The sequence below is a fragment of the Canis lupus genome, chromosome 25 (genome assembly GCF_048164855.1).
Source record: "Canis lupus baileyi chromosome 25, mCanLup2.hap1, whole genome shotgun sequence".
NCBI lineage: Eukaryota > Metazoa > Chordata > Mammalia > Carnivora > Canidae > Canis > Canis lupus.
In genome coordinates this window covers 36,431,436-36,456,485 of record NC_132862.1, presented here as the reverse complement: position 1 = coordinate 36,456,485, position 25,050 = coordinate 36,431,436, and the positions used below count along the sequence as shown (strand labels likewise).

The 25,050-nt window shown below is 33.3% G+C and overlaps 2 protein-coding genes across 3 annotated transcripts in view; one reads left to right on the top strand and one right to left on the bottom strand.

Moving 5' to 3' along the window:
• Nucleotides 1-24,132, bottom strand: part of CLEC2B (C-type lectin domain family 2 member B) — a 55,147-nt gene extending 31,015 nt beyond the window's left edge. For both annotated transcript variants that reach the window (XM_072799084.1, XM_072799083.1), the window contains exons 1-2: nucleotides 23,995-24,132; nucleotides 22,307-22,410 (exon numbers count right to left, since the gene is read on the bottom strand). In XM_072799084.1, the coding sequence (XP_072655185.1) occupies nucleotides 22,307-22,336 (30 nt within the window). In that variant the 5' untranslated portion in view covers nucleotides 22,337-22,410; nucleotides 23,995-24,132. The remainder of the gene's footprint in view (nucleotides 1-22,306; nucleotides 22,411-23,994) is intronic.
• KLRF2 (killer cell lectin like receptor F2) lies at nucleotides 1,685-15,115 on the top strand. Its single transcript, XM_072797579.1, has 7 exons — nucleotides 1,685-1,754; nucleotides 5,244-5,342; nucleotides 8,807-8,854; nucleotides 12,008-12,094; nucleotides 12,511-12,515; nucleotides 12,961-13,059; nucleotides 14,969-15,115. The coding sequence occupies exons 1-7, from the start codon at nucleotides 1,685-1,687 to the stop codon at nucleotides 15,113-15,115; spliced, it is 555 nt and encodes a 184-aa protein (XP_072653680.1).
• Nucleotides 24,133-25,050: the final 918 nt, after the last annotated feature.

Below are 25,050 nucleotides of genomic sequence, written 5' to 3'. Positions count from 1 at the left end.
TCCCTTGTTCTGCTTCTGCTCCTGAGACAAAGTAGTTTAACTGACTTTTCTAAAGATGATCCTATGAGGTAAAAAAATTATCCTTGATATTGAGTAGTGCTCAACTTATACTTTTCATTTTTTCTTTTTTCCTATCTCATCCCCCTACCACTCATTCCTGTTTCCCTGTGTTGCACTTCTGCAAAAAAAGGTTAGATGTCTTTCACTCAGGCTTTGTTTTCTAGGGACCACACTTCCTAGAAAAACTGGTAACTGAGTGGCTTCAAGAAGTAGATTTTTTGAATGGGATTTTGTCAGTTAGGCTGAGGACAATGGGGACTCAATGACTAGAAGCAGATAGAGTGGTGATGATCCTTGGTACATGGGTTATCAAAATATTAAGATATTCATTTGGGATCAATTTCTATGAGTGCAATGGAATGTAGAAGGGTTTGGGTATATGATGGTGTGGTCCTTGGTTGGTATGGAGGTAATCATAGGCCTTGTGGTGAGGGCTGGCTAATAGAAAACTTAGAAAAAGAAAATGAAAAATCCAGATCACTGGCTAAAAATTGAATGAATGATATGTAATCTGGAGTGTTTCTAAGGCAGCTTGGATGAAAATTTGCATATTCTGGGTCTTGCATGAGTTCAGTGATTCATCCGTTGTATGTAACACCCAGTGCTCATTACATCATGTCTCCTTAATACCTGTCACCCAGTTACCACATCTCCCACCCACTTCCTCTCCAGAAACTCTCAGCTTGTTTCCTAGAGTTAAGAGCCTCTTAAGAGGCCAGTCTTTCTGTTCTAGTCAGGCCTTCAACTGATTGGAGGAGTTCCACCTACATCATGGAGAGCAATGTACTTTCCTCAAAGTCTACTGCTTTAAATATGAACCTCATCCAAAACCATCTCGACAAAAACACTCAGAAAGTTTGACCAAATATTTGGGCACCCTGTAGCCCAGGCAAGTTGAGATATAAAAGTAATGTCCACACTTAAGGGAAAAAAATCTCTCTGCCAGGAATTTTTCTGAAAAAAACATTTTTTAAAAGTTATTCTATTCATAATGACTCTTGTTCCCAGCAATTTGAGACTTACTGATCTATTATTTTTTGTTTTGCCTCATACAAGCATTTTTCTCTAGACTATTGGTCAGATGTGCCCCCAACTAGCAAGATGTATATTTTCATTTTTCTTTTCTTTTATTTATTTATTTTATTTTTAATTTAAAAAATTTTAATAATTTTTCTTATAATTTAAAATTTTATTCTGAACTAGCTAGACACTGTTCTCTCATTTGTTTGATATTTATTTCGTGTATTTCATTTTTTTCCTTTTACTAGAATATAAAAGGCATGAGGATAGCAGGCATTTTTATCCTGTTCACTATTATGTTCCTAATACACTGCAGACAACTGGCTGGTACATGGTAAATGCACAATAAATATCTGTTGAAAAATGGAACAGTATAGCCACTTTTACCTTGAAGATACAGAAGTTTAACCAGAAATTAACTTGGCTATTCATTTGTATTTTATCAACACATCCTGTGTGGTTTTAAACAGCCATGCCTGAGTAAATTTTGAGTATTTTTGGGCTTCCTTTCAGTTTTTGTATATTGTGCCTAGGAGAAATATCTAAGGCTAAAAGTATTTTCCATTTCTTTTATACTATTTTCTGGGTAATATCACATTAAAATATGGAGAATGCAGATGGCTATATGGTATTGAATTACAAGAATCGTTTCAAATTCAGGCAGAAATATAAAGGTAGGAATATTGTCTTCCCTCATTCCAATTCCTGCTTAAAATTGCATTACTCTCTTAAAAAGATTAATATCTTTGAATATTTTAAAGAATTAAAATTAATTATATTCTGGGACTTAAAAAAGATCATAAATTGTCTATGATACATTGTTTAGATTTGTGCAAACATGAAAAATGCAGTATTTTTGCAAGCCACAAAGACAGATACTAATACAATGATGTATAATCCCCTCAATGTTATAGCATAAGTAAAAAGTATAATTTTCAAGTAAAAGGTCAAAAATAGCATTTTTACAGAAATTATTCATCTTACAAAATATAAGATTCTTGGATGCAATTATATGGGTAGGATATATATATGAAGATACCTACCATCCTGGGAAAGTAAAAATCTAGTACTAATGATGGGAGTAGCAGGGATTCTATAGTGTTTTATAGCATAAAAAGCATTTTTATGTATACATATTGTATTTTTTAATCTTCACAAAAGATCCATAAGATTGGCAGAATAATCCATTGGAAATGAGAGAAGGGCAAAATAAAACGAACTTTTGGCACTTAGGGCTGTTATATTTGGGTCAAAGTTTGTTTCTGTGTTTGCTTGCTTTTAGATCTGTCCCAGATTCTATAGATATGTTTAATAAACAATATATTGATATCTAAATTAAGTCTGTCTATAATGAATTTGTAAAGCAATCCTGTTGAAATAGCCATGATGTAGGCTGGGACAAGGGCCAGGAATCTGAAATTGTTGTTGACAACCACAGCTCTACCCTCTGGACTCTTGTTGAACATCTTCATGTGCTATTTGTTTCTAAATATCAGGAAGCAAACACGTCCTTTTTCACTAGTGACCTACTCTGATGTAGTAAAAAAATAAGACCATTGGAATCAAATCGACTAATTGGATCCTAAGCCCCACAGAGTAAATGTGTGGCCTTGTGGGAGATCTTTTTCTTTTTAAATCTCATAATTCTTACTTAAAATAAAGCCAACCTCTCTTATGGTAGTTTATGTGGATGTTAAACTAAATTATTGACTACTTTTTCTTTAATTTCTAAGCCACCTTATAATAAAGTGAATAAAAATGTATAAAATCTGAGTATAGGTACATAAAATATGAAATAAACATCTATTTACATTGTGAGCGAAAGAAGGATAAGGCAAGAAAAATAAATTAGGACTGCAATTAGCAAAATGTGTGTAATGTCAGCATGTTTGTGCTCATTATAAATTTGTTTCTAAACTTCTTTGTTTTGATGAGTAAGTGAAGCATTATTAATTATTCAGCTTGCATCATAGTCACACCTACGCTTAAGACAAATGTGATTAATCCTGGTACTAAATCCAGAAAGAAAAATTTCTGATTATAAAGCAGATATAGATAACACAATAGTGCTCTTGCAGGAGTGATAACAGATTTCGCAGAATGATTTCTTACTATTACTCCAGATATTGGCCAATGGCCAGTTAAGAATTCCAGAATGGGCTATGGTAATGCACTTTAGGTACTTAACTCTCTCTTTATCTGGATTTATGTAGTATGTATATTTTGGCTTATATGTATAAAAATAATTTTTAATTTATAGCTATAATCTTATTGGGAACGAGCTTAAAATTTCTCTTTCTAGCAAAATTTGGAACCAGTTAACTGCAGATCTCTATGCCAGGATTGGTATCATAAAACCACAGAAATGTATTTTGAGGATTTTCAGCCAAGTAGAGGCCTTTTTACTTTTGCTAAAGCAGAAGTAAAAGCAAGAAAAAAAAACTTTTTTGGATTTATTCTGTAATACAGACAATTGATCAGTAAATTTCAAAAGTTTTACTCCATACAGGACATTCTAGAAGTGTGTACTATACATAATCAGATGCATTAAGTCCTTAAAAATGAAAGTAAAACATACACATATTACTCAGATTTGAGAAACAGCACTTTTTATTATAACTCAAAAGTTAAATTGTGAAATGTACAACCAAGGTTTGGTATTAAGTCCTTGCTTTTTTATAAACTAACAAAAACTGAGGAATAATCATCTGAATATCAGATTATTTGACTTGCTCTTTGGCTAGGATGACAAATTGACTAGCATGGCTAGATTGAGACAATTTTCTACGATATCTGCATGCAAAAGGATATCTGTGTTCACCTTGTTTGTGGAGAGTATATATATCCAACTTGTTCAAAAGTGCTCAGATGTGATAGAAAATACATAAAACTGAAAGAGAATAACTATATATATTGAATACTAGATGTATAATAAACCCTTTAAATCATTGGTAAGTGTACAAGTGGAACTGAAGCATTTACTGGACAAAGTCATGTTACTCTAATGGTTACTTGCTCGTGTGTTGCCACACTGCGTCATAATTAGCTTCATTACCTTGCATTTCTTTGTCACTGTAACGATTGTAATGACAAAATTTTCATCTTACTGCACAATCAAAATGGTATTGATAGGAATGAACTCCAGAGGCCGGGCCTGAGCAGAGAGGTGGTCGCTTGGCCTAGTATTCAATCGTCTGACCTATACCTCTCAACTTTTGCCCTGTTAAATATATGCTATGTCATTAAAAGCTTTTAAATCTAAAAAATATATATATTTATATATATCTTGTGTATATATATATGTGTATATGTATATATATATTACTACTCAATGTTTTTAGATGCTCCCTGTTTCCTCCTTTGTGAAGGGATCATTCCTGCCAACTGTGATCCAAGGGAGTACTGTGGCATGAATTCTATATAAGCGCCATTAATCAGAGATCTATGATGCTTAGACTGACACCGATTTCTGTCCAAAAAATCATCCAGGAGAATACAATATATCATGTATAAAGGTGAAATAGCATGAATATTACTAGTATTGTGATTGGTATATAATAGAAGTTCAATAAATGCTTTCTTTCTTTTATTTCTAACAATGAGTTGTCAAAATAAATAATACATGTAGTACATATGCACATGGCAAGGAATAATCCAAAATAAAATTAAGAAAAATAATTCCATTTATAATAACTTTATATATATTATATCTAGAATTATTCTAGATATAATACATTTATATTATTTAATATATTGTATTCTATGTAGACAATATAAAATATACATTTTCTTTTATATTTTATATATTAACATAAATACATATATAACTACATTAACTATAAATTATGTATATTATTTACATAAATTCATTAACAAATAAGTGAATTTGTTAATAGAATTTAATAAATCACTTTAAGTCATCAAGACCATCACCAAATAATTAACAAAACAAGACAATGACAATACAACCCAACATGTTAAATAACAGTAACATCTCTTTGGATTTGGACTATAAATATTTTTCATTTTCAATTAATCATAAATTTTAGTGTCACTTCTATAATAAGCATGGATTATCTTGTAATAAAAATAAACAGGAACATTTTTATAAAGTGAATAATCAAATAAGCTCTAATCTTCACCAAAAAAACTCAATATTTTAGGTTTCTCCCTGTATCTACAATATTATTGTTTTATGCTAGTTTGCAGCTGCATTGGGATCCTTATTTTTATGATCACACTGATTTGCCTGAACTTTTGGGGTGAGTATGGAGTTTTTATTTACTTTTGCACTTTTGGAACTTATATTTTAATTTTTAAAAAAAAATTATTTCAGAGAAGAAAGAAAGAGAACATGTGTGCACAAGTGGGGGGGAGGGTCAGAGGAAGAGGGAGAAAGAGAATCTCAAGCAGACTGCCCACTGGGGGCAGGGAGGGATCCTGATAGGGAGGCTTGATCTCATAATTCTGATATCACAACCTGAGCCAAAAATCAAGTTGGACACTTAACCAAGTGAGTCACCCAGGTACCCCAATTTTTAATTCTCTTAATATCAAGATCAACTCCACATTGTAGCAATAAATTGGTAATATTCAAAATTACTTTAAATGTAAGAAAAACTAAGAAAGTCAAATACAAAATTAACATTTATTCAACATCTTTTCTTATGAAGAGCCTCCACTAAAAAGTTGACTCATTTTATCAAACATTGGTGATGTATCTTGACAAAAAGAGTATGTGTTCATTGGTACTATTTTCAGAGATTATGATTTAAATGTACCAATGTGATGGTTTAAAAAGACAAATGATCCATTTAAAAATCATTTTAAATGTACTTCTGTGACTTTTTTACCCTAAAGTGATATTTAATGAGCATAATCTATAGTTGTTCTTTTTGAAACAACTAGACCAATTCCAATTCATGAATTTCTATAATTTTCTCTTTTTCTCTTGAAACAGTCATTCCTAAAAATGTAGGGCTAACATGGGTTCTATTTTATATGTAATATTGACATGGAAACATAAACTCTAGTGGCCTTTGAGATGAGATGTTTGAATATGAGTGAGTCTCAAGGCAACTTCACTGAAGAAGACAAAGAAGTAAAGGATCTGTTTTTGTTTTGAGTGATTAGATTTGTTTTTGTATTTTTCCTAATACAACAGGGAAAATATCAGATATTTTAAAGACCAACTAAATATTCTATTTAATGTAATTTTTCTGTACTTTATACAGCATTTTTACTGGGAAGTTGTCAACCAATAATATTCCTCAAATATGTTCAACTTTTACTTGAAATCAAATTCTAAGAATATGAAATTCTCTACCTAGATAACAGTCAACATTAGATGACTGATATTAGTTTTCATGAGTCCATCTAAGTAAGCATTAGTATCTGCTAACCAGCAATTCTAGTTGTACATTTAATAATTATTAGATTTTTTTAAGCCTTCAAAATTCAGGACATATGGTCTCTTTTAGGCACTAAATATGGTATTTACAGGCTACCATTGACCTGCTGAGACTCACTTCTCTTTTCTGTAATATGTAAGTGATAAAATATATAACTGGTGCAATAATCATTGCTTTAGAGAAAGATGTTATTGAGAAGAAATCAATGAAATTTGACACACTGATAAAATATTAGTAGGGACAATATTTTTTCCTAGTGATATTATTCTAACAAATTAATAGCAATTTCAATATTTGTTTCTATTAAATTTGTGCTTACATTTGACCAGTTTAAAAATATTTTCCAGGTTCAAAACAAAGTATTGACTATAAATATTTACATCTACTCTCTCCCAAGTTTCTGGATTAGACCAGCAAAATGTATCAAACTAGAATAAATTAATAAGAGCACGGGGTATGAAAAGGGTAGAACATTGGAAAGGAAATGAGAGGCAGTGGGGATAGTGTTATTGGATTAATCAATGGAGAGAATCACAGTGTAAAGAAAGTACAGCAAACAACCCTATGCAGATGAAACTATTTCTTATGGCAAAACCCTGGCAGGGCTCTTTTTCAGAAAGGAGAGTACAAAATGTAAAGAGAAGTCTAAAGAAAAGTAATTAGCTGGAACACTTTCTAAGGAATGCTCTTTTAGATTGTTGTCTTGACAACCTTTTACTGCACTCACATAGTAGCATTTGCCACTATATCATACCAAAATCAAAAAACAAAAACAAATGAGATACATAACTAGAACAAACGAGGTCTCCTTACTTGTGGAGTGGTGGCTGGTACAAAAGGCATGTGTCCCCTTATTATGGTTCTGGAGTGGAAAAAGAGAGTAGTGTAGTGGTTTACTGCATAGCTTGACTGTTTCCTGTGTTCTTTCTATCTAAAAATTCGTGGTAGCTAATGAAATATCCCAGAGTATAGAGAAAAGTGTCCAGAAAAAAATCAATAAATATCAAGAAGTATAAAAAAATCTGAGACAAAGACACAAAATATTGTCCATCCAGACAAGATGTCTCTCTAAAAGAATAGGGGGAAAAATAGACATGAAATAATAAAATAAATATGTATATTTATATATTTGTATATTTACATATTTATATATTATAATTTTTTTTTCAGGAGAAAAAAAACAAAGCCCCAAACCATGAGTTTCCAGCTTATAGGAGCCTACCAAATTCAGAATAGGATATGCAAATAGATATAGATAGATGATAAATGGATGGATAGATAGATATAGGTAGATAGATACAGGTGGATAGATAGATAATAGATAGATAGATAGACAGATAGATAATTGATCTATCCACTTCATATTTCAGGACATCATGGATAAAGACATGATCCTAAAAGTTTACATAAAGAATTAGTTTCTCCCAAAGAGAAACTGGCATCAGATTTTTAAATGTACATAAAAGGGCACCATTGTAGTAATGCCTTCAAATTATGAATAAATTTGATTTTAACTTAAGTTTAAAACAAGAATAATCAAGCAAAATAATTTTTTCATGCATACATTTGGAACAAATAAAGAAGGGAGAGGTGTGTGTGTGTGTGTGTGTGTGCTGATTTTAAAGTAAAACTAGTGCATGAATGTAATGAAAAGGGCAGCCTGGGTGGCTCAGCGGTTTAAACGCCTGCTTTCGGCCCAGGGCATGATCCTGGGGTCCCGGGATCGAGTCCCATGTTGGGCTCCCAGCATGGAGCCTGCTTTTCCCTCTGCCTGTGTCTCTGCCTCTCTCTCTTTCTCTCTCTCTCTCTCTCTCTCTGTGTCTTTCATGAATAAATAAATGAAATCTTTAAAAAAATGTAATGAAAAGACATTTCACGTATCAGCTGTTCTGTGTTCCTGGAAAACAATGAATTCAGGCTGTATGAAAACAATCTACAAAAATGCTACAAGATGCTAAAGGAAATTGATATGGTAAAAGGAGTTTGTTTGTTTGTTTTTTTGGTCTAGACCAAGAAGAAATAACATTAATTTAAAAGTTCAGCAGGAAAAAGAAAATAATATACAAAAAGTAATAGATATGGAGTTTAAGAATGCACATAATATTTAGAATTGTTATCAGCACCTAAAGAGTAGGAGTAGATATGGTAAAAAAAAAAAAGGCTACTTCTCAGGAAAGAGAAGAGTAAAAATAGAAGAAAGGGACTTTGAATTTTAATTGACTGTCCTTGTTTTGTTCTTTTTATTCTCACATACGTAGGTTGCTATTCATTTTCAAATGTTTCTCACTATATTTTTTTCTTTGCACTGAGTACAGACAAAAGAATGGATTTCTCCCAGAAAGTAATTATCAGCCTTCTAGCAGGTAATGTTCCTTTTTGTCTGCTCTATGTCTGAATGAAGAGATTCCAACTGGTCACATGAATTTAGGCAGATTATACAGGAATTTTCTAAACTTTCAAGTGGGATATAATACCTACATCATAGAATATTTAGTGTATTAATATTAAATATTAAACCAGAGTTGATGGTTAATTTTAGTGTTGACTTGGCTGGGCCACACACAGTACTCAGATATTTGACCAAAACTGATCTAGATGTTGCGGTGAAATTACTTTTTAATAAGATTGGCATTTAAATTAGTAGATTTTGAGTAAAGCAGATTACCTTCTATACTATGCCTGGGTCTCATTCAACCAATCAAAAGCCTTAAGAGAGAAAAAAAAAATACTAAGGCTCCCCAATGGAAAAGGGAATTGGCCCTCCAGACTGCTTTTGTATAGGAGCTTCAATATCACCTCTTCCCTGGGTCTCCAGCTTGCCAGCCCATAATGCACATAAAATAATAAAGTCTACTTCATAAGATATTTTGAGATTTGGATTATGAAAAATAAAAGTAAAGACTTGTATAATAAATCTCCATGTACCTTTCAAACAGGATCAACATGTCAGTATCTAATCAGTATTAATTATGTCTTCCCCATCATCACTCCCCAAACCAGATTACATTAAAGCAATGATCAGCTTGATACCTGTTAGAATTTAATATTTAAATATATCAGTATGTAATTCTTACAGTTAAGGGCTCCTGTTGCTTTACACAAACACAATACCATTATACATCCTGTGTTACTTTTCTCTGGATATGTAACAAATTACCACATACTTAGCAGTTTAAGACAATAATTATTTATTACCTCACATTTTCCATGGGTTGGGAGTCTGGGCACAATGTAGCTCAATCTTCTATTCAGGGTCTCATAAGATATAGTTTAGGTGTTAACAAGATCACACATCTTTCTCTAGCTGAGGTTCCTCTTGCAAGCTCATGTGGCTTTTAGTACAATTCAGTTACTCCTATTTGTAAGACTGAATTCACTTCTTTCTTGCTGGCTGTCATCCAGGGCAACTGTAATCTCATATATAATCCCTTCATTTCTTTGCCATGTGTCACTCTGGTCTCTCAAAACATGAAAACCCAATTCCTAAAATAGAAATTACCTTTCTCTTTAGAAAAGACTCAGTCCTGTTCTCAAGATCTCACATCTGATTAAGTCAGGCCCACCTGGGATAATCTCTTCATTTACTCAAAATCAACGGACTGGGAACCTTTCTGTAGTCTTTAAAATCTTCTCATCTTGCCAAACTATATAACTTAATCATGGGAATGATATTCCATCATAATCACAGTTCTGACTCCAAAAGAAAGGGAATTTCATACAGAGGATACACTAGAGGGCAGGAGTCTTGAGAGATTTTAAAACTTCCCTAAGAATTTTTTAATCCTATCCACCACCATTCCTAAAACAAAATCATCAATAATGCTTAAGATCGTTTACTATCCAGTCAGCGTTAAAATGTCTTTTTTGTTTCTTTCATTTGATTTGTTAGGATCAGAATCAGAACAAAGACCACAATTGGCATGTGGTTAAAATGTCTCTTGTGTCTCTTAATCTGTAGATCCTCTTTACCTACTTCTATTTTCTCTTTGCCATTTATTTGTCAGAAAAAGAAGAATGGATCATGGTTATGTATAATTTTTCATATTCTGGATTTTTCTGCTCGTATGTCCATGGTGTCATTTAACATGTTCCTCTATCATATAGTTTTAAAAACTAAATATGTTAGGAAACCCACCTGGCCCGCTATAGTGGCTCTATGTGTTTGTTGTTATTATTATGTAAAGCATCTGAGACAGGAATTGGTACAGAGTGTTGCTCAATAAATATTTTATTCCATCCTCATCCCCAGGATATTTCTTCTTATTTTAAAAGATAACACTTGAACCTGAGTTCACTGTAATAATTCTTTTGGACAATTGGTATCCACATTTTGTATCCTTTTTTTTTTTTTACATTTTAATATATTACACTAAACATTTAGAACATTTTAGTGTGTTTTGCAGCTCTACAACTATACTTTATTGACCACTCTATCAATAGTCACATAATGCAATTACTTAGTCCAAATGACCTCTTCTTGATAATAATAGTAAATAGTCTCTTTCAAGTCATAAACTGAGAGGAATAGTTGAAGTCATCTTATACTTTTTAATGCACAGCCTATGTACTGGTATAATTGACAATAGATTTGAATTATCCTGAGTCTACAAATATTTTATAAAGTTATAATTATTCAAGATTGGCAGTGCTTGCCCTGGTACAAAATATATCAATGGTTAAGAATATATATGACGTTTTATATATTCAAAATTATTCCTTGATAGTCTTCCTCATCTGTACTGATGTTACTTTTATTTCCCATCTTAGTTACACATATTAATTCAATTTCCTAAAATAAATTTTTATAAAAATTTAAGCTCATATATGACAAACTAAAATATTAGCAATGAAAAATATGACATGCTCTTTAATTCAATCATTCAACAATTAAATACTATAATAAAAGGGCTATATGATAGGAAATTCAAAGATGAATATGACAGTCATCTTGACAACTCTCCAGTCAGGTAGAAGACAAGGAGATGTTCACAAACAACTAGGTTAAGGACTTTGTTTTTGAGATGGAAGTACAATTAAACCGCACAATTTAAGTTTAATTTAGATGAAGAAGGAAGGGAAGTCTAAGGAGGGTCTATTCAAGTTCAAGGAGACACTGAATGAAAAGCACAGGAAAGTGGATCAAAATATCCAGGGCAATAATGTAAGTAATGCTGATGGTAAGCAATCTCGTGAAAATGAAGTTCAGGTTGTAAGGACAACCTCAAGAAAAGGAATTAGATGAAATAGTAGAGATTAAGCAATAAATTCTCACTTATGTTAGTTATAAATAATCAAAAATATTAAATATTTGTTACTTCTAATTATGGGGGTCAGAAGTCACATTCTTCTTTCTCCCCAACCCCTGACCCCAAATCCTGCTTCTATTCCAGAAATATACAGATTAATGAATTAATCTCATTCTTCTTCTGCTAATAGAGCTGCCCTTTAATCACATATGGTACTATTCACACTTTTTTGACTGTAAAGTCTAATTTTCTTTCTATGTTTTCCTTTAGGAAATAATTATTTGTGCTCAAAAGACTGGCTGCTGAACCAAGAGAAATGCTACATGTTTTCAATTTCTTCTAAAACTTGGAATGAGAGTCAACATTATTTTTCTTAGAACCACCAGTAGCTTTATAATTGTGCTTCTGAATTGGCTTTCTGACATTGAATTGCAATCCAAATTTGTAACTCTGTGGGAGAGAGGATTGTTTCTGATTCTTTCTTTTGAGGTGAGTTTTTCCTTCTAGTCATTTTGCTCAGTGCAGAGTGGCCAAAAACAAGTTGTACTTGATAGAAGCGTGAACTCTTCTCACTGTAGCATTCCAGCTGTTTTCTCTTTAAATCTCAGACCGAATTCGTAGGTTTTCAGGATGATTTGAAAGTTATCTAGGTAACTTGTTGGGGACAGGTGACTTGGGGACCCTACCCTTCTGCCATCTTGCCCCCTCCTCCGAGAGTCAACATGATTGTGCAAATCTACAAGCACATTTACCAGTGATCTAAACTTTTAAAGAGCTGGTAAGGGATCAAAAACAGAATCTAAGTACCCAAGGAAGAATTGCTAGGTGCAATTCTAAGAAGCATGGGTGATTTAGTCATTGTTTTGAACATTCATTAGTCATTATATAATTACTATTGTTTATTTTTTTTTTTAAAAAACTATTCTTTATTAAAGAAATGATTATAGGGTATCCCTGGGTGGCTCAGTGGTTTGATGCCTGCCTTTGGCCCAGGGCACGATCCTGGAGTCCTGCGATCGAGTCCCTAGTCAGGCTCCTGGCATGGAGACTGCTTCTCCCTCCTCCTGTGTCTCTGCCTCTCTCTCTCTCATAAATAAATAAATAAATCTTAAAAAAATGATTATATACCATTCCATCGATGTCTGGCATAGTGCCATATTCTATAGAGAGCACTGAAATTTTTTTCAATAAATTAATAAATGAATATACTATTTCCTTTTAAGGAGTTCATACAGAGGACTTTAAAACCTGGAAGTCCTGGTTGGATTGGACTATATGTTACATCCCCAGGAAAATGGATGTGGATAAATCAATACCCTTTTGTGGAAAAAAAATGAGTAAGTAATTATTTGAGAGGGAAGAATGGCAGCAGTGATATTGTTTTATTGATAGAAAAGTATTTTTAATAAGCTTCCATGATGTCCAGGCTATTTTTTAAATCTTTCCTCCTCCTTCTTCTCTTCCTTCTCTCCCTCCTTTTCCCTTCTTTTCTTTTTTATAACTTTATCCCTTTCTTTGCTTCCTCTCTCTTTTTTTAACATGTACTAATAATGAGAAGTAGGATAGAGAGTGCTCACTATGATACCTGGAAATTTTAATAGCTAAGAAATGATAATGACTATAATTTTTAAGCCCATTAGACCTCATTTAAAATAATTTCAGCAACTATCTACTGTATAATAAATGCAAGGTAAAATTCCCCTATAAATAAAAGCATTTGGAATGTATAAAAACATCTCCCAAGCAGGAATCAGAAAGCAGGAGTTTGAAATTTTGCCCCTAGAATATTCTAAACTTGGAGTACCAGGGTGGCTCTGTCAGTTAAGCATCACACCTTTTTTTTTCACACTCTTTTTTTTAAAGATTTTTTTATTTATTTACTCATGAGAGACAGAGAGAGAGATAGAGAGAGAGAGAGAGAGAGAGAGAGAGAGGCAGAGACACAGGCAGTGGGAGAAGCAGGCTCCATGCAGGGAGCCTGACGTGGGACTTGATCCCAGGACTCTAGGATCACACCCTGAGCTGAATGTGGCACTAAACCGCTGAGCCACCTGGGCTGCTCTAAGCATCAGACTCTTGATTTTGCCTCAAGTCATGAGCTTGGAGTCATGAGCTGGAGCTCTGTGTTGGGCTCCCTGCTCAGCAGGGAGTCTGAGAGTCTCTCTTCACTCTCTGCTCCTCTCACTGCTCTCTCTCTTTAAAATAAATAAATAAATCTTTTAAAAAGAAGAATATTTTCCTAAACTTATTGATATAAATTTCTTTATCTGTATGAAAAGAATGGTGAAGCTTCCCTCACAATGTTCTTGGGTGAACAACATGAGATAATGTATGTAAGAGTGCTTTAAAATTCTTTAGTGTCACATACAATTTATATATTCTCCTCTATGGCCTTGTTTTCTTTACACATCACTAGAGCACCTTCACGTATTTTCCTTATCATAGAATTAAAGTCAATGAAGAATATAACTTCATTCTTTAACTTAAACTTCATTCTTTAACTTAAAAAAAAAAGTCCCCATGAAGTTACTGCTTTGCAGCTCCCGTGATACCTATTACCACACAGTCTTTACCAAAAACTTACATTTTAGGGGTGCCTGGGTGGCTCAGTCAATTGAGTGTCCAACTCTTGGTTTCAGCTCAGGTCATGATCTAGTGTGGCCCCTACCATCAGGCTCTGCGCTGGATATGGAGCCTGCTTAAGATTGCCTTTCTACCTCTTCCCTGTCCCTCTACTCTCCCTCTCCAAAAAATTTTTAAAAAGAGAGAAAAACTTTTAATACCTAATTACATTTTATAGAAAATTATTTTGCTGTGTGGGGAATGAATAGATGGAAAGTGAAACTGAAATTGAAGTTCAGTCAAAAGACTATGATCAGAGATAAGGGAAAGACAGTAGCAGCCTGGCCCAGGAGTGAATGGATATAGGGACTGGTCTGGAGGTAAAACTTGATGATTACATGCAATTCAAGGGTTGAGAGGGAAGGAAGTGACAGGGATGCTTTTTACTCTTCAGGCTAGAACTTCTACAGTAATATTCTTCAGATAAGAGAGACATCCCAGGAGAAAGAGTGTGAAGGGAAAGCAAATCAAGAGTGCATGAATACAATCACTGAAAATAAAAGAAGAATCTATTCTAAAACCTCTGCCACATTTTGGCTGCTGAAGAATTACCTATACATGTTTGGCTGAATAAGAGTTTAAGAAACATAACCATTATTTTAAAATAAGTGCTCAAATGTCTATGCTTTATCTCCTAGTTTTCTCATAATTGGACCAACGGATCACAAGCGCTGTGCTCTCATAACAGGAAATCAGGTATATTCTGAAGACTGTAACTCCAAATTTAATGGCATTTGCCAAAGAGATGCTTTCTGAACATCAAAAGCAAATCTGCGTTTAAATAAAGATTTGGAATAAATGCATGTGGAAGTTAATGGTGCCTATCCTTTTTTTTTTTGTGGAATGCAAGTTTATTTCTTTTCTATGTTATTAAAACAAAATTCAACTGAGTAAATTTAAAGATCTAATTGGCTTTATTCAATGATTCATGAACTGGGAAGCATCCCATCTAACAAGTAAAAAGGAGCTCTAATGAGCTACAGAAAAAGGAAGGTTTTAAAGGCAGAGAAGGGTGAAAAAAAGGTAGTAATAAACAACAATAAGAGATTATTTGGGGCAAGGTCACCTTTCTTTGGGGCACTACAGGGGGCTATCAGGTGGAATTACCTCACTAGTGTTAACCAGAAAATTCTCAACCGACTAGTTAAGATTATATTCCTGGGGAGATGAAAACTGCAGATTAGATATTAAGTTTTGGTTTGGTAACTTGGGTTACTATTTTGGGCCTGTTGTCTCTTTTTTGATATTACAAATATAACATTTTCAAATAGTCCATATAGAAATAATACTTCAAAATGATGAAATATAACTTATTTTTAAACAAGAAAACATGGTTTCCTATTATTTCAATGTTTAAAAAATAATTAAATTTGATCTTCTAATCTTGTCTGATACCCTATTTGTGTCCTATTTCTTAGGTTCTAACTCCTGAGCATTTGGTGAAGCAATAGACTAAGCACATAGATATAACATTTTTTTCTTCAAGGTAGGCTTTTCCCCCAAGGTAATTGTCTTCAATTTTTATCAAAAAGAAATCAGACTTTCAACTGGTATTAAATACTCAGATGTTGTAAGCATGAGATGTCTATTTAAGGTAATATACAATCTTGTTTTTAGTGTGATTCCACAGCTTATTTCCCTTTAATCAAATTTATATATGATTTATATTTAAAATTGTTATATTAAGAATGACCCCATTCCCTTAGTTTTCTAACTAAAATTCTACACAAAGTGAAGTTTCTTATTTTCCTCTCATGTATTTAAAACACATTTGTGTTTCAAAATAGATGCAGTAGTTCCTGTCTATTATTATATAAGTAAGGTCATTACTTAATTTCTCCAAGTTGACAATAGTAAATTGTAAGCCATCAGGAATTTATACCCTAGTAACTGCAAATCAAAGAAAAAAAGAGGATGTATTACTCTAAATTACTAAAGTTTACAAAATTAATTTGTAACCATGAACCAACTTTACAAATAAAATCTATATTATGAATCAAATAAAACTTGAACTTAGACTAAGCCAGAATTTATTAATCCAACTGTAATACACAATGGAATCCAAAAAATTAATTTTTTCAAGTTTTCTGGGTGATAATATCATACACAGATATAAATGCTCATACTTGATTACATGTTGACACTGGCCAAATCATTTGCATTCCCATACAGTGCCAGGGTAAACATTGACTAGTAGGCAGGCAAGAATCTCCTTTTATCAGAAAGTTTCAACTGTATCTAATTAAGGAAGTAAATCTCCGTTAAAGACATGCAGAAAGGGCTTATTTGTATGTTCCTATGTGTTTGTAATGTAGACATTCTCTTTTTCTCCCAGCTTCTCTACCCTACTCTTCCTCTTTTGCCTATACTCACATTCTTTCCTGCATTCATAGATTATGAGTAATTTATAGTTATCTAGTTACCCATAAAAATTCATAATTACCTAGGCAAGAATTTAAACTCAAGCTAACGTAACATAGGTGGTTTTGATATAGTTTTTGGAATGTCCTGCAGAATTTTCGCTTTATGACTGCACCCAGGGATATGTCATAAGCCCATCCTATTTTCTTTTCCTTACCTAGGACATTGATTTTTTTCAATAATCTATTGTTTGGCCACTTTTGATATTATTATTCTAGTTTATATTCTATTATCTAAGCTTTGTAATTTTTTTAATTAAAATATAATAGACATACAATATCCCATTAGTTTCAGGTGAAATCATAGTGATTTCATATTTTTGTACATTACAAAACAATCCCCATGAGTCTAGTTACCATCTCTCACCATACAAAGTTATTATAAAACTGACTGGAGAAAAATTAGAGAGGAAAACAAACCACGAGAGACTCCTAACTCTGGGAAAAACACAAAGGGTTGCAGAAGGAGAGGTGGTCAGGGGGATAGGGTAACTAGGTGATGGGCATTAAGGAGAGCACACAATGAGATGAGCGCTGGGTGTTATACTATATATTGGCAAATTGAATTTAAATAAAATTAAACAAAAAAACAAAAAAACCCAAGGTTATTACAATATTATTTTCTGTATTCCCTATTCTGTACACTACATTCCCATAACTTATTATTTTATCACTGGAAGTTTATACCTCTTAAACTCCTTCACCTATCTCACCTGCCCCCTGATATTTCCCTCGTTTGTCAGCCAATACTTTATTTCCTGTATCTATAAGGGTGTTTCTGTTTTGTTTTGTTTACTCATTTTTTTCTATTTTTTTTGGTTCCATATATAAGTGAAATCATGTGTTGTCTTTCTCTGTCTGATTTTTTTCCACTTAGCATAATACCCTTCTGGTTCATCTATATCATCACAAATGGCAAAATTTCATTCCTTTATATGGATGAGTAATACTCCCTTGTGCATGTATATATATATATATATATATATATATATATATATATATATATCACATCTTTATTCATCCATTGATGGACACAGGTTCTTTCCATATCTTGGCTACCATAAATACTGCAATGAATATAGGGGTATGGATATATCTTTGAATTATGTTTATTTTTTTCAGGTAAGTACCCCAAAGTAGAATTGCTGAGTCTTGTGGTATTCTATTTTTAATTTTGGGGGAGACCTCATACTGTGTCCCATAGTGGCTATACCAAGTTATCTTCTCATCAACAGTATACAAGGATTATTTTTTCTCTGCATCTTAACCAACATTATTCTTGCTTTATTTTTTATCTTTGATAATAATCAATCTGGCAGAGATGAAATGATCTCATTGTGGTTTCAATTTGCAATTCCCTAATGATATTGAGCATCTTTTCATATACCACTTGGCCATCTATCCTTGGAAAAATGTCCATTCAAGTCCTCTGCCCATTTTTTAATGTCTACTAAGTCCTCTGCCATTTTTAATCACTTATTTTTAAAAATTTCAAGTTATCTTTTCATTCTGTTGATGGATTTTTCTTCACTGTGCTACAAACCCTTTAGTTTGAGTAATCTCAAATGCTTTCTCTGCATCTATTGAGAGGATCATATGGTTCTTATTTTTTCTCTAGCTGATATGATCGATCACATTGATTGCTTTATGAGTGTTGAACCAGCCTTACATCCTGGGGATAAATCCCACTTGGTCATGGTGAATAATCTTCTTAATGTATTGTTGGATCCGCTTGGCTAGTATCTTGTTGAGAATTTTTGCATCTGTGTTCATCAGGGATATTGTCTATAATTCTCCTTTTTGGTGGGGTCTTTGTCTGGTTTTGGAATTAAGGTGATGCTGGCCTCATAGAATGAGTTTGGAAGTACTCCATCTCTTTCTATCTTTTGGAACAGCTTTAGTAGAATAGGTATGGTTTCTTCTTTAAACGTGTGATAGAATTCCCCTGAGAAGCCGTCTGGCCCTGGACTTTTGTGTCTTGGGAGGTTTTTGCTGACTGCTTCAATTTCCTTTCTGGTTATTGGCCTGTTCAGGTTTTCTATTTCTTCCTGTTCCAGTTTTGGTAGTTCGTGGTTTTCCAGAAATGTGTCCATTTCTTCTAGATTGCCTAATTTATTGTCGTATAGCTGCTCATATGTTTTTCAAATCGTTTTTATTTCCTTGGTATTGGTGGTGATGTCTCCTTTTTCATTTGTGATTTTATTAATTTGAGTCTTTTTTGTTTTTAATAAAGCTGGCTAATGGTTTATCTATCTTATTCTTTCAAAGAACCAACTCCTGTTTTTGTTGATCTGTTCCACAGTTCATCTGGTCTCTATTTCATTGAGTTCTGCTCGAATCTTTATTAACTCTCTTCTTTTGCTGGGTTAAGGTTTTATTTGCTGTTCTTTCTCCAGCTCCTTTAGGTGCAAGGTTAGCTTTTGTATTTGAGTTATTTCCAGTTTTTTGAGGGATGCTTGTATTGCGATGTATTTCCCCCTAAGGACTGCTTTTGCTGTATCCCAAAGATTTGAATGGTTGTATCTTCATTCTCATTAGTTTCCATGAATCTTTTTAATTCTTCTCAATTTCCTGGTTGACCCTTTCATCTTTTAGCAGGATGGTCCTTAATCTCCACGTGTTTGAATTTCTTCCAAATTTCTTCTTGTGATTTAGTTCTAGTTTCAAAGCATTATGGTCTGAAAATATGCAAAGGACAATTCCAATCTTTCAGTATTGGTTAAGACCTGATTTATGACCCAGTATGTGGTCTGTTCTGGAGAAAGTTCCATATCATTTATTTATTTTAGCTTTTTTTTGCCCTTGCCTGAGGAGACTGGTCCAAAAATAATATTCTGACGTCAAAGAGCTAACTGACTATATTTTCTTCTAAGAGTTTTATGGCTTCAAGTCTTATAGTTAAGTATTCAATCCATTTTGAATTTATTTTTGTATATGGTATAAGATAGTGGTCCAGATTAATTGACTATATACATGTGGGTTTTATTTCTGGGCTCTCTTCTATTCCTTTGATTGATGTGTGTGTTTTTGTGTCAGTACCATGTCTGATTACTATAGCTTGGTAGCATGGTTTGAAATCACAAAGTGTGATGCCTCCAGCTTTGTTCTTTTCTATTTCCTTTTTAAGATTTTATTTATTTATTCATGAGACACACACACACACAGAGAGAGAGAGAAAGAGAGAGAGAGAGAGAAGAGGCAGAGATATAGGAACAGGGAGAAGCAGGCCTATTGCTGGGAGCCTGTTGTGGGACTCCCTAGACTCCAGGATCATGCCCTGAGCTGAAGGCAGACTCTCAACTGCTGAGCCACCCAGGCATCCCTCCAGCTTTGTTCTTCTTTCTCAAGATTGCTTTGGCTGTTCGGAATCTTTTATGGCTCCATACAAATTTTAAGATTCTTGGTCCTAATTCTGTGAAAAATGCCATTGATATTTTGATGAAGACTGCATTGAATCTGTAGATTGCTGAGTAAGCTTTATAATTTAATGTATAATTCCATCATTGATCAGTGATGATTATTGACAGAGTTAGGATCTTTATTGGTGGATTTTTCCCTGTTTTTAGGATATTATTGAAGTATATGCTTTTTCATAGGTAATTCTCTTGTAACATTTCTTTAAGTCAAAGTTATTATTGTTAGTATTTTGTAATATTTACACATAAAAAGCACTTATGTTTCTCTAACTTTTAAGCTAAGTAAACGCTGGCTGGCCTATCAATATAGATATCTTTAAATTTGTGTCTTGAGGAAAGCCATGGTGGCTCAGTGGTTTAGCACTGCCTTCAGCCCAGGGCATGATCTTGGAGACCCGGAATTGAGTCCCATGTCAGGCTCCCTGCATGGAGCCTGCTTCTCCCTATGTCTGTCTCTCTGCCTCTCTCTCTATGTCTCTCATGAATAAATAAATAAAAATCTTTAAAAAAATTTATGTCTTGAATTGATGAAGTTAATTCATTTAATAGTTTTTAGCTCCTTTGTTTAAAATTTGCAAAATTCTGTAGTAGCATAACAAGTGAGAACTATTGCCTATTGAGACCTTTCCTTCCTTTCTGAAGGGTGATAGTTATTTTCAGTTTTTTACTCTATTAAAATTTAGGTTTGCTGCAAATCCACTTGATATCAATAAATCCCCTAGAACTATGGACTCCATCAGCATTCAGAAAAGCAAAAGATCAATTCACACTAATTCCGAACCTAAAAAGAAACCACTAAAATTAGTTTGGGAACCACTTAAAACTATAATAAAAAATAAAATTAAGATTTGAGTGATCTGAAACATTCTACACAAAACACTGAGCTCCATACTCACTCATCACTATATGCTACCCAAAAATATTTGGTACATCAAAGGAATAGAATAGCTGAATGTAGGTATTTAGTTATTAGTATAATTTGTAACTTTATTTCAAACAATAAGTAGCAAGGCAGCTATAGTATAGATGGACATGGATAAGCCATGAATATAGATATAAATCAGTATCTATCTATATCTATCTACATCTATTTCCATCCATCAGGAGAGACCGTCTTTGCTCAATTGAAAGATCTTTGGAGTTTTTTTAAAGCAGTTTCCTAGCACATTTTTAGCTAACGTTCCGTTTTGAAAGTAAAGCATAAGATTTATTTTCATTTGATGCTTTTGAAACATATTGAGGTAGAAACCAAAGAGACTAATTGCAATATTGTTTTTTTAATTCTCTCTGTTGATGATCAAATTTTTCCTTCTTTTTTAAAAGATTTTATTTATTCATGAGAGATACAGAGAGAGGTAGAGACACAGGCAGAGAGAGAAGCAGGCTCCATGCAGGGAGCCTGCGGGACTCCATCCCAGGACTCCGGGATCACTCCCTGAGCCAAAGGCAGACGTTCAGCCACTGAGCCACCCAGGTGTCCCTCCTTCTTTTGTAGTAAGTGTAATTCGTCTTATTTTACATAGTTTAATATTTAATTTGTTCCCACTGTTTATCTAGCACTTAATCAAATTTAAGGCAGGAGTACACGGATACAAAAGAAAAGTCACACAGTCCTTATTTCCAGGTGCAATAGTACTTAAGTGAGAAAACATTCACCTGGTAACAGTTACGTAAATAAATAATGTTGTTTATAATGGACACATGTAAAGTTAAAAACAACTATGTGGTCATTTATTCTTTAAAACAAAGGGAACTTGTGTAAATATAATTAATTTTTTAAAAACGTAGAAGTAAATACATGTGGTTTGGCTTGGAATTTGAAAAAAAAGTTGAATTTGAATTAGCAAAAGAAGTGTATACTAGAAAAGACTTTGGTAATAAAATAAAATAAACAAAAAGAAAAATTTCACTGTGTGTCACTTGGTAGAAGGAAGACAGGTTGCTCTAAGGTATGTTTCATTGTGTAAGGGCACATGTCACAGGGTGAAGATTAAGAAAAGTAATTGCACAGAGAAAATGGAAATAATTATTTATAATAATACAACTTAAAATTATTTAAAAAGTTTTTACAACACTAGAATAAAACCTTTCCTACTACATTTGAAACTCACCAAGGATTGAGTGTGGTGCCATTTGTCCATTTCCAAGACTCTCCTTGTTTTCTGTTCAATCCAATCCAGTGCATAAAAGTTCCTGCATGCCTCCTCAAAAATTCCTTTCACAAAAGTCAGGGCATTATCCATTACTTAATATTTTAGGATACATTGCTGAACATGTTTCTCACCTCAACTTTCCCATGTTTTATGATTTACATCCCAATCTGCATGGCCAACTGCTTTTATAGCAATAGGTAGGGATATTTAGGTCAGTTTAATCAGAAAGATTTTTACTTTGCTCTTTTACTTTTTAAATGTCTGTAAGCCATAGAGTGACTTTCCTCAAGTCACGGCAATTCTCTGAGCTACACTCTCTCAAGTTATTTTTAGGAGTAATTCCTATTTCTCAAATGAGAAAATGATGAGGAAAACATATTTGAATTCATTTTCTTCAAGTTCAACTGCATAGACCATTAGTATGTTTTAGTCACAGTGAATGACAAAGACTATAAACTAATATGTTGTTATGAGTGTTTGGATGACAAAATTGGGGGCTGAGCATTTTCTGTAGGAACTGGTACAGAAAGTTCTGTAAGGGTAACAGAGAACTAATGCTTCTATTTTGTTTTCTACACAGAACCTTTCAAAAATCACAGAGGAGAGATTTCAGGGGGAAAGGGTTTAATAGAAAATATAAGTACTCTTAAAATGGGAAAATTAAATCATAAACTACATTGATCTTTTAACAATGCTGCCATGCAGTTGAAAATCCAAGCATAACTCTTGATTCTCCCCAAATTCAACAACTAATAGTTCAATATTGACAGAAAGCCTTACTGCTAATATAAACAGCTGCTATATATATTATATGCAGCTGAAAACAATCTGCATGTGTGTAGACCTGTACAGTTCAAATCTGTATTGTTCAAGGGTCAACTGTTCTTTGATTAGATACCAAAATAAGAATGTTACTGCTATTGTATGTCTTCTCATATAATCAGAAATCAAACTAACTTCTGGATAATGTGATTTATTGCAATAAAACATACTGAGTGATGGACTTAGTTTCTCTTTTCTTAGCTCTTTGTTATGTATAGGTTTGGACCACAAACCTATTAGTTTTCCTTACAAACAAACCTCTTTCCTCACCCTCACCTGGTGCTCCTGTAGTCCAGATCCCTCATCCTTTGCCCTTTTTCACTGCTGTTTATGATCTCATTTTCTTCAAACTGTGCTCAGACCCTCATCCCTCAGACCCTCATCCTAAATTCTGAGAGCCCTGTCTGTTTTTCAGTTTTAATTTTTCCAGGCTATTCTTGCAAAATAAAAATGTAAAGATATTAAAATAATTTAATAATCTTAGAACATCAAATAAAGACATTTAGCTATATAAATAGCATGCACTGTGATTAACGATATAGCATCACTAGCTAATTTGCCTACATTCAAATCTCAGTTCAACAAGTCCTGTTTGACAATGGCTATGTTACATAATATTTCTGTGCCTCACTGTCTTCCTCTTTAAAATGAAAGTATTTATATATTTACTTCATAGGCACTGGCTGTAGAGTACATGAGTTTTTATAGTTATAGCGCTTAGAACATTGACATATATTATAATAGAATATCACTTTTATCATTTTCATTCTCTCTTTTTACAAAATTAAGTCCTGAAATAATTAAGAACTTTCCCCTTTTCTTACCATATCCTCCTGTGTGTCAATATGAGCAAGTTTTGATCCCTGTGAACTGAAAAATCTTTTACTGGCTGTCCAATTTTTGGTGTCACCAGAAAAATAGAAACACTTCTTTCCTACTCCAATCCATTTGCCTGAGCATTCCATAGTTTGGGTACATTTTGAAAGTTTTGCAAATACTGAAAAAAGAAGAAAATAATCAAGTGAAAACATAAGTTGAAGACTGTTTCAACTCATTCTGATTAAACAGTTTCTTTTACTCTCATGGTTTGCTGTCTATAAAATTAACTTCACTTATGGGATGATGGATGAATTAAATTCTGCTATCTATAAGGAAAACCACTTAATGGTCAAGCAGTCCATAATTTATCCAATTTCCTTGTCTTCTACTTTTAAGGATGGAACTGCTAGCTATTCTATATTGACATCCTCCCTAAAACAATGTGTAAAATTCAGCAATTGACAGAGAGCCAGAGACATGAATACAATTTAGGCCTCACAGATTAGGGTAAGAAAGGTAGGCTTACATTTACCTTGCAGAAATGAAATGGTCATATACAAGAAAGGACACCCAAGATAGGGAAGTAAAACTCAACATACCTGACAACAAATCATTGATATATGACTTAGTAAAACATTTGTTCTACTTCACCAATATTCAGTGCCCAAGAAGCTGGCATTTTTAATAAATGATGAATTTATTTCTCTGTACAGTGTTTTAGTAAGTGCTCAGTAATCAGAATAAGATAAAATGCCTACTCACCAAATGTTTAAGTAAGATAATGCAACTAGCAAAGAACCAAGTAAACCTTCAAATATCAGGCCAACTCCAAAGCTTTCTCTCTTCATTTTGCTATGATATATATATATGTATATTTTGTAATGCTTGAAAGCAGATCTAGGCTACCATACATAGGTAATGAAATATATTGTGTTTCAATTTTTTAAATTAATCGATTAATGAATGAATGTAAAGACTTCTTGCAGAAACACTTCTCTAAATATTTAACTGCCAGTGCAACTGGCTGACTCAGTCAGAAAGAGCTTGTGACTCTTGATTTT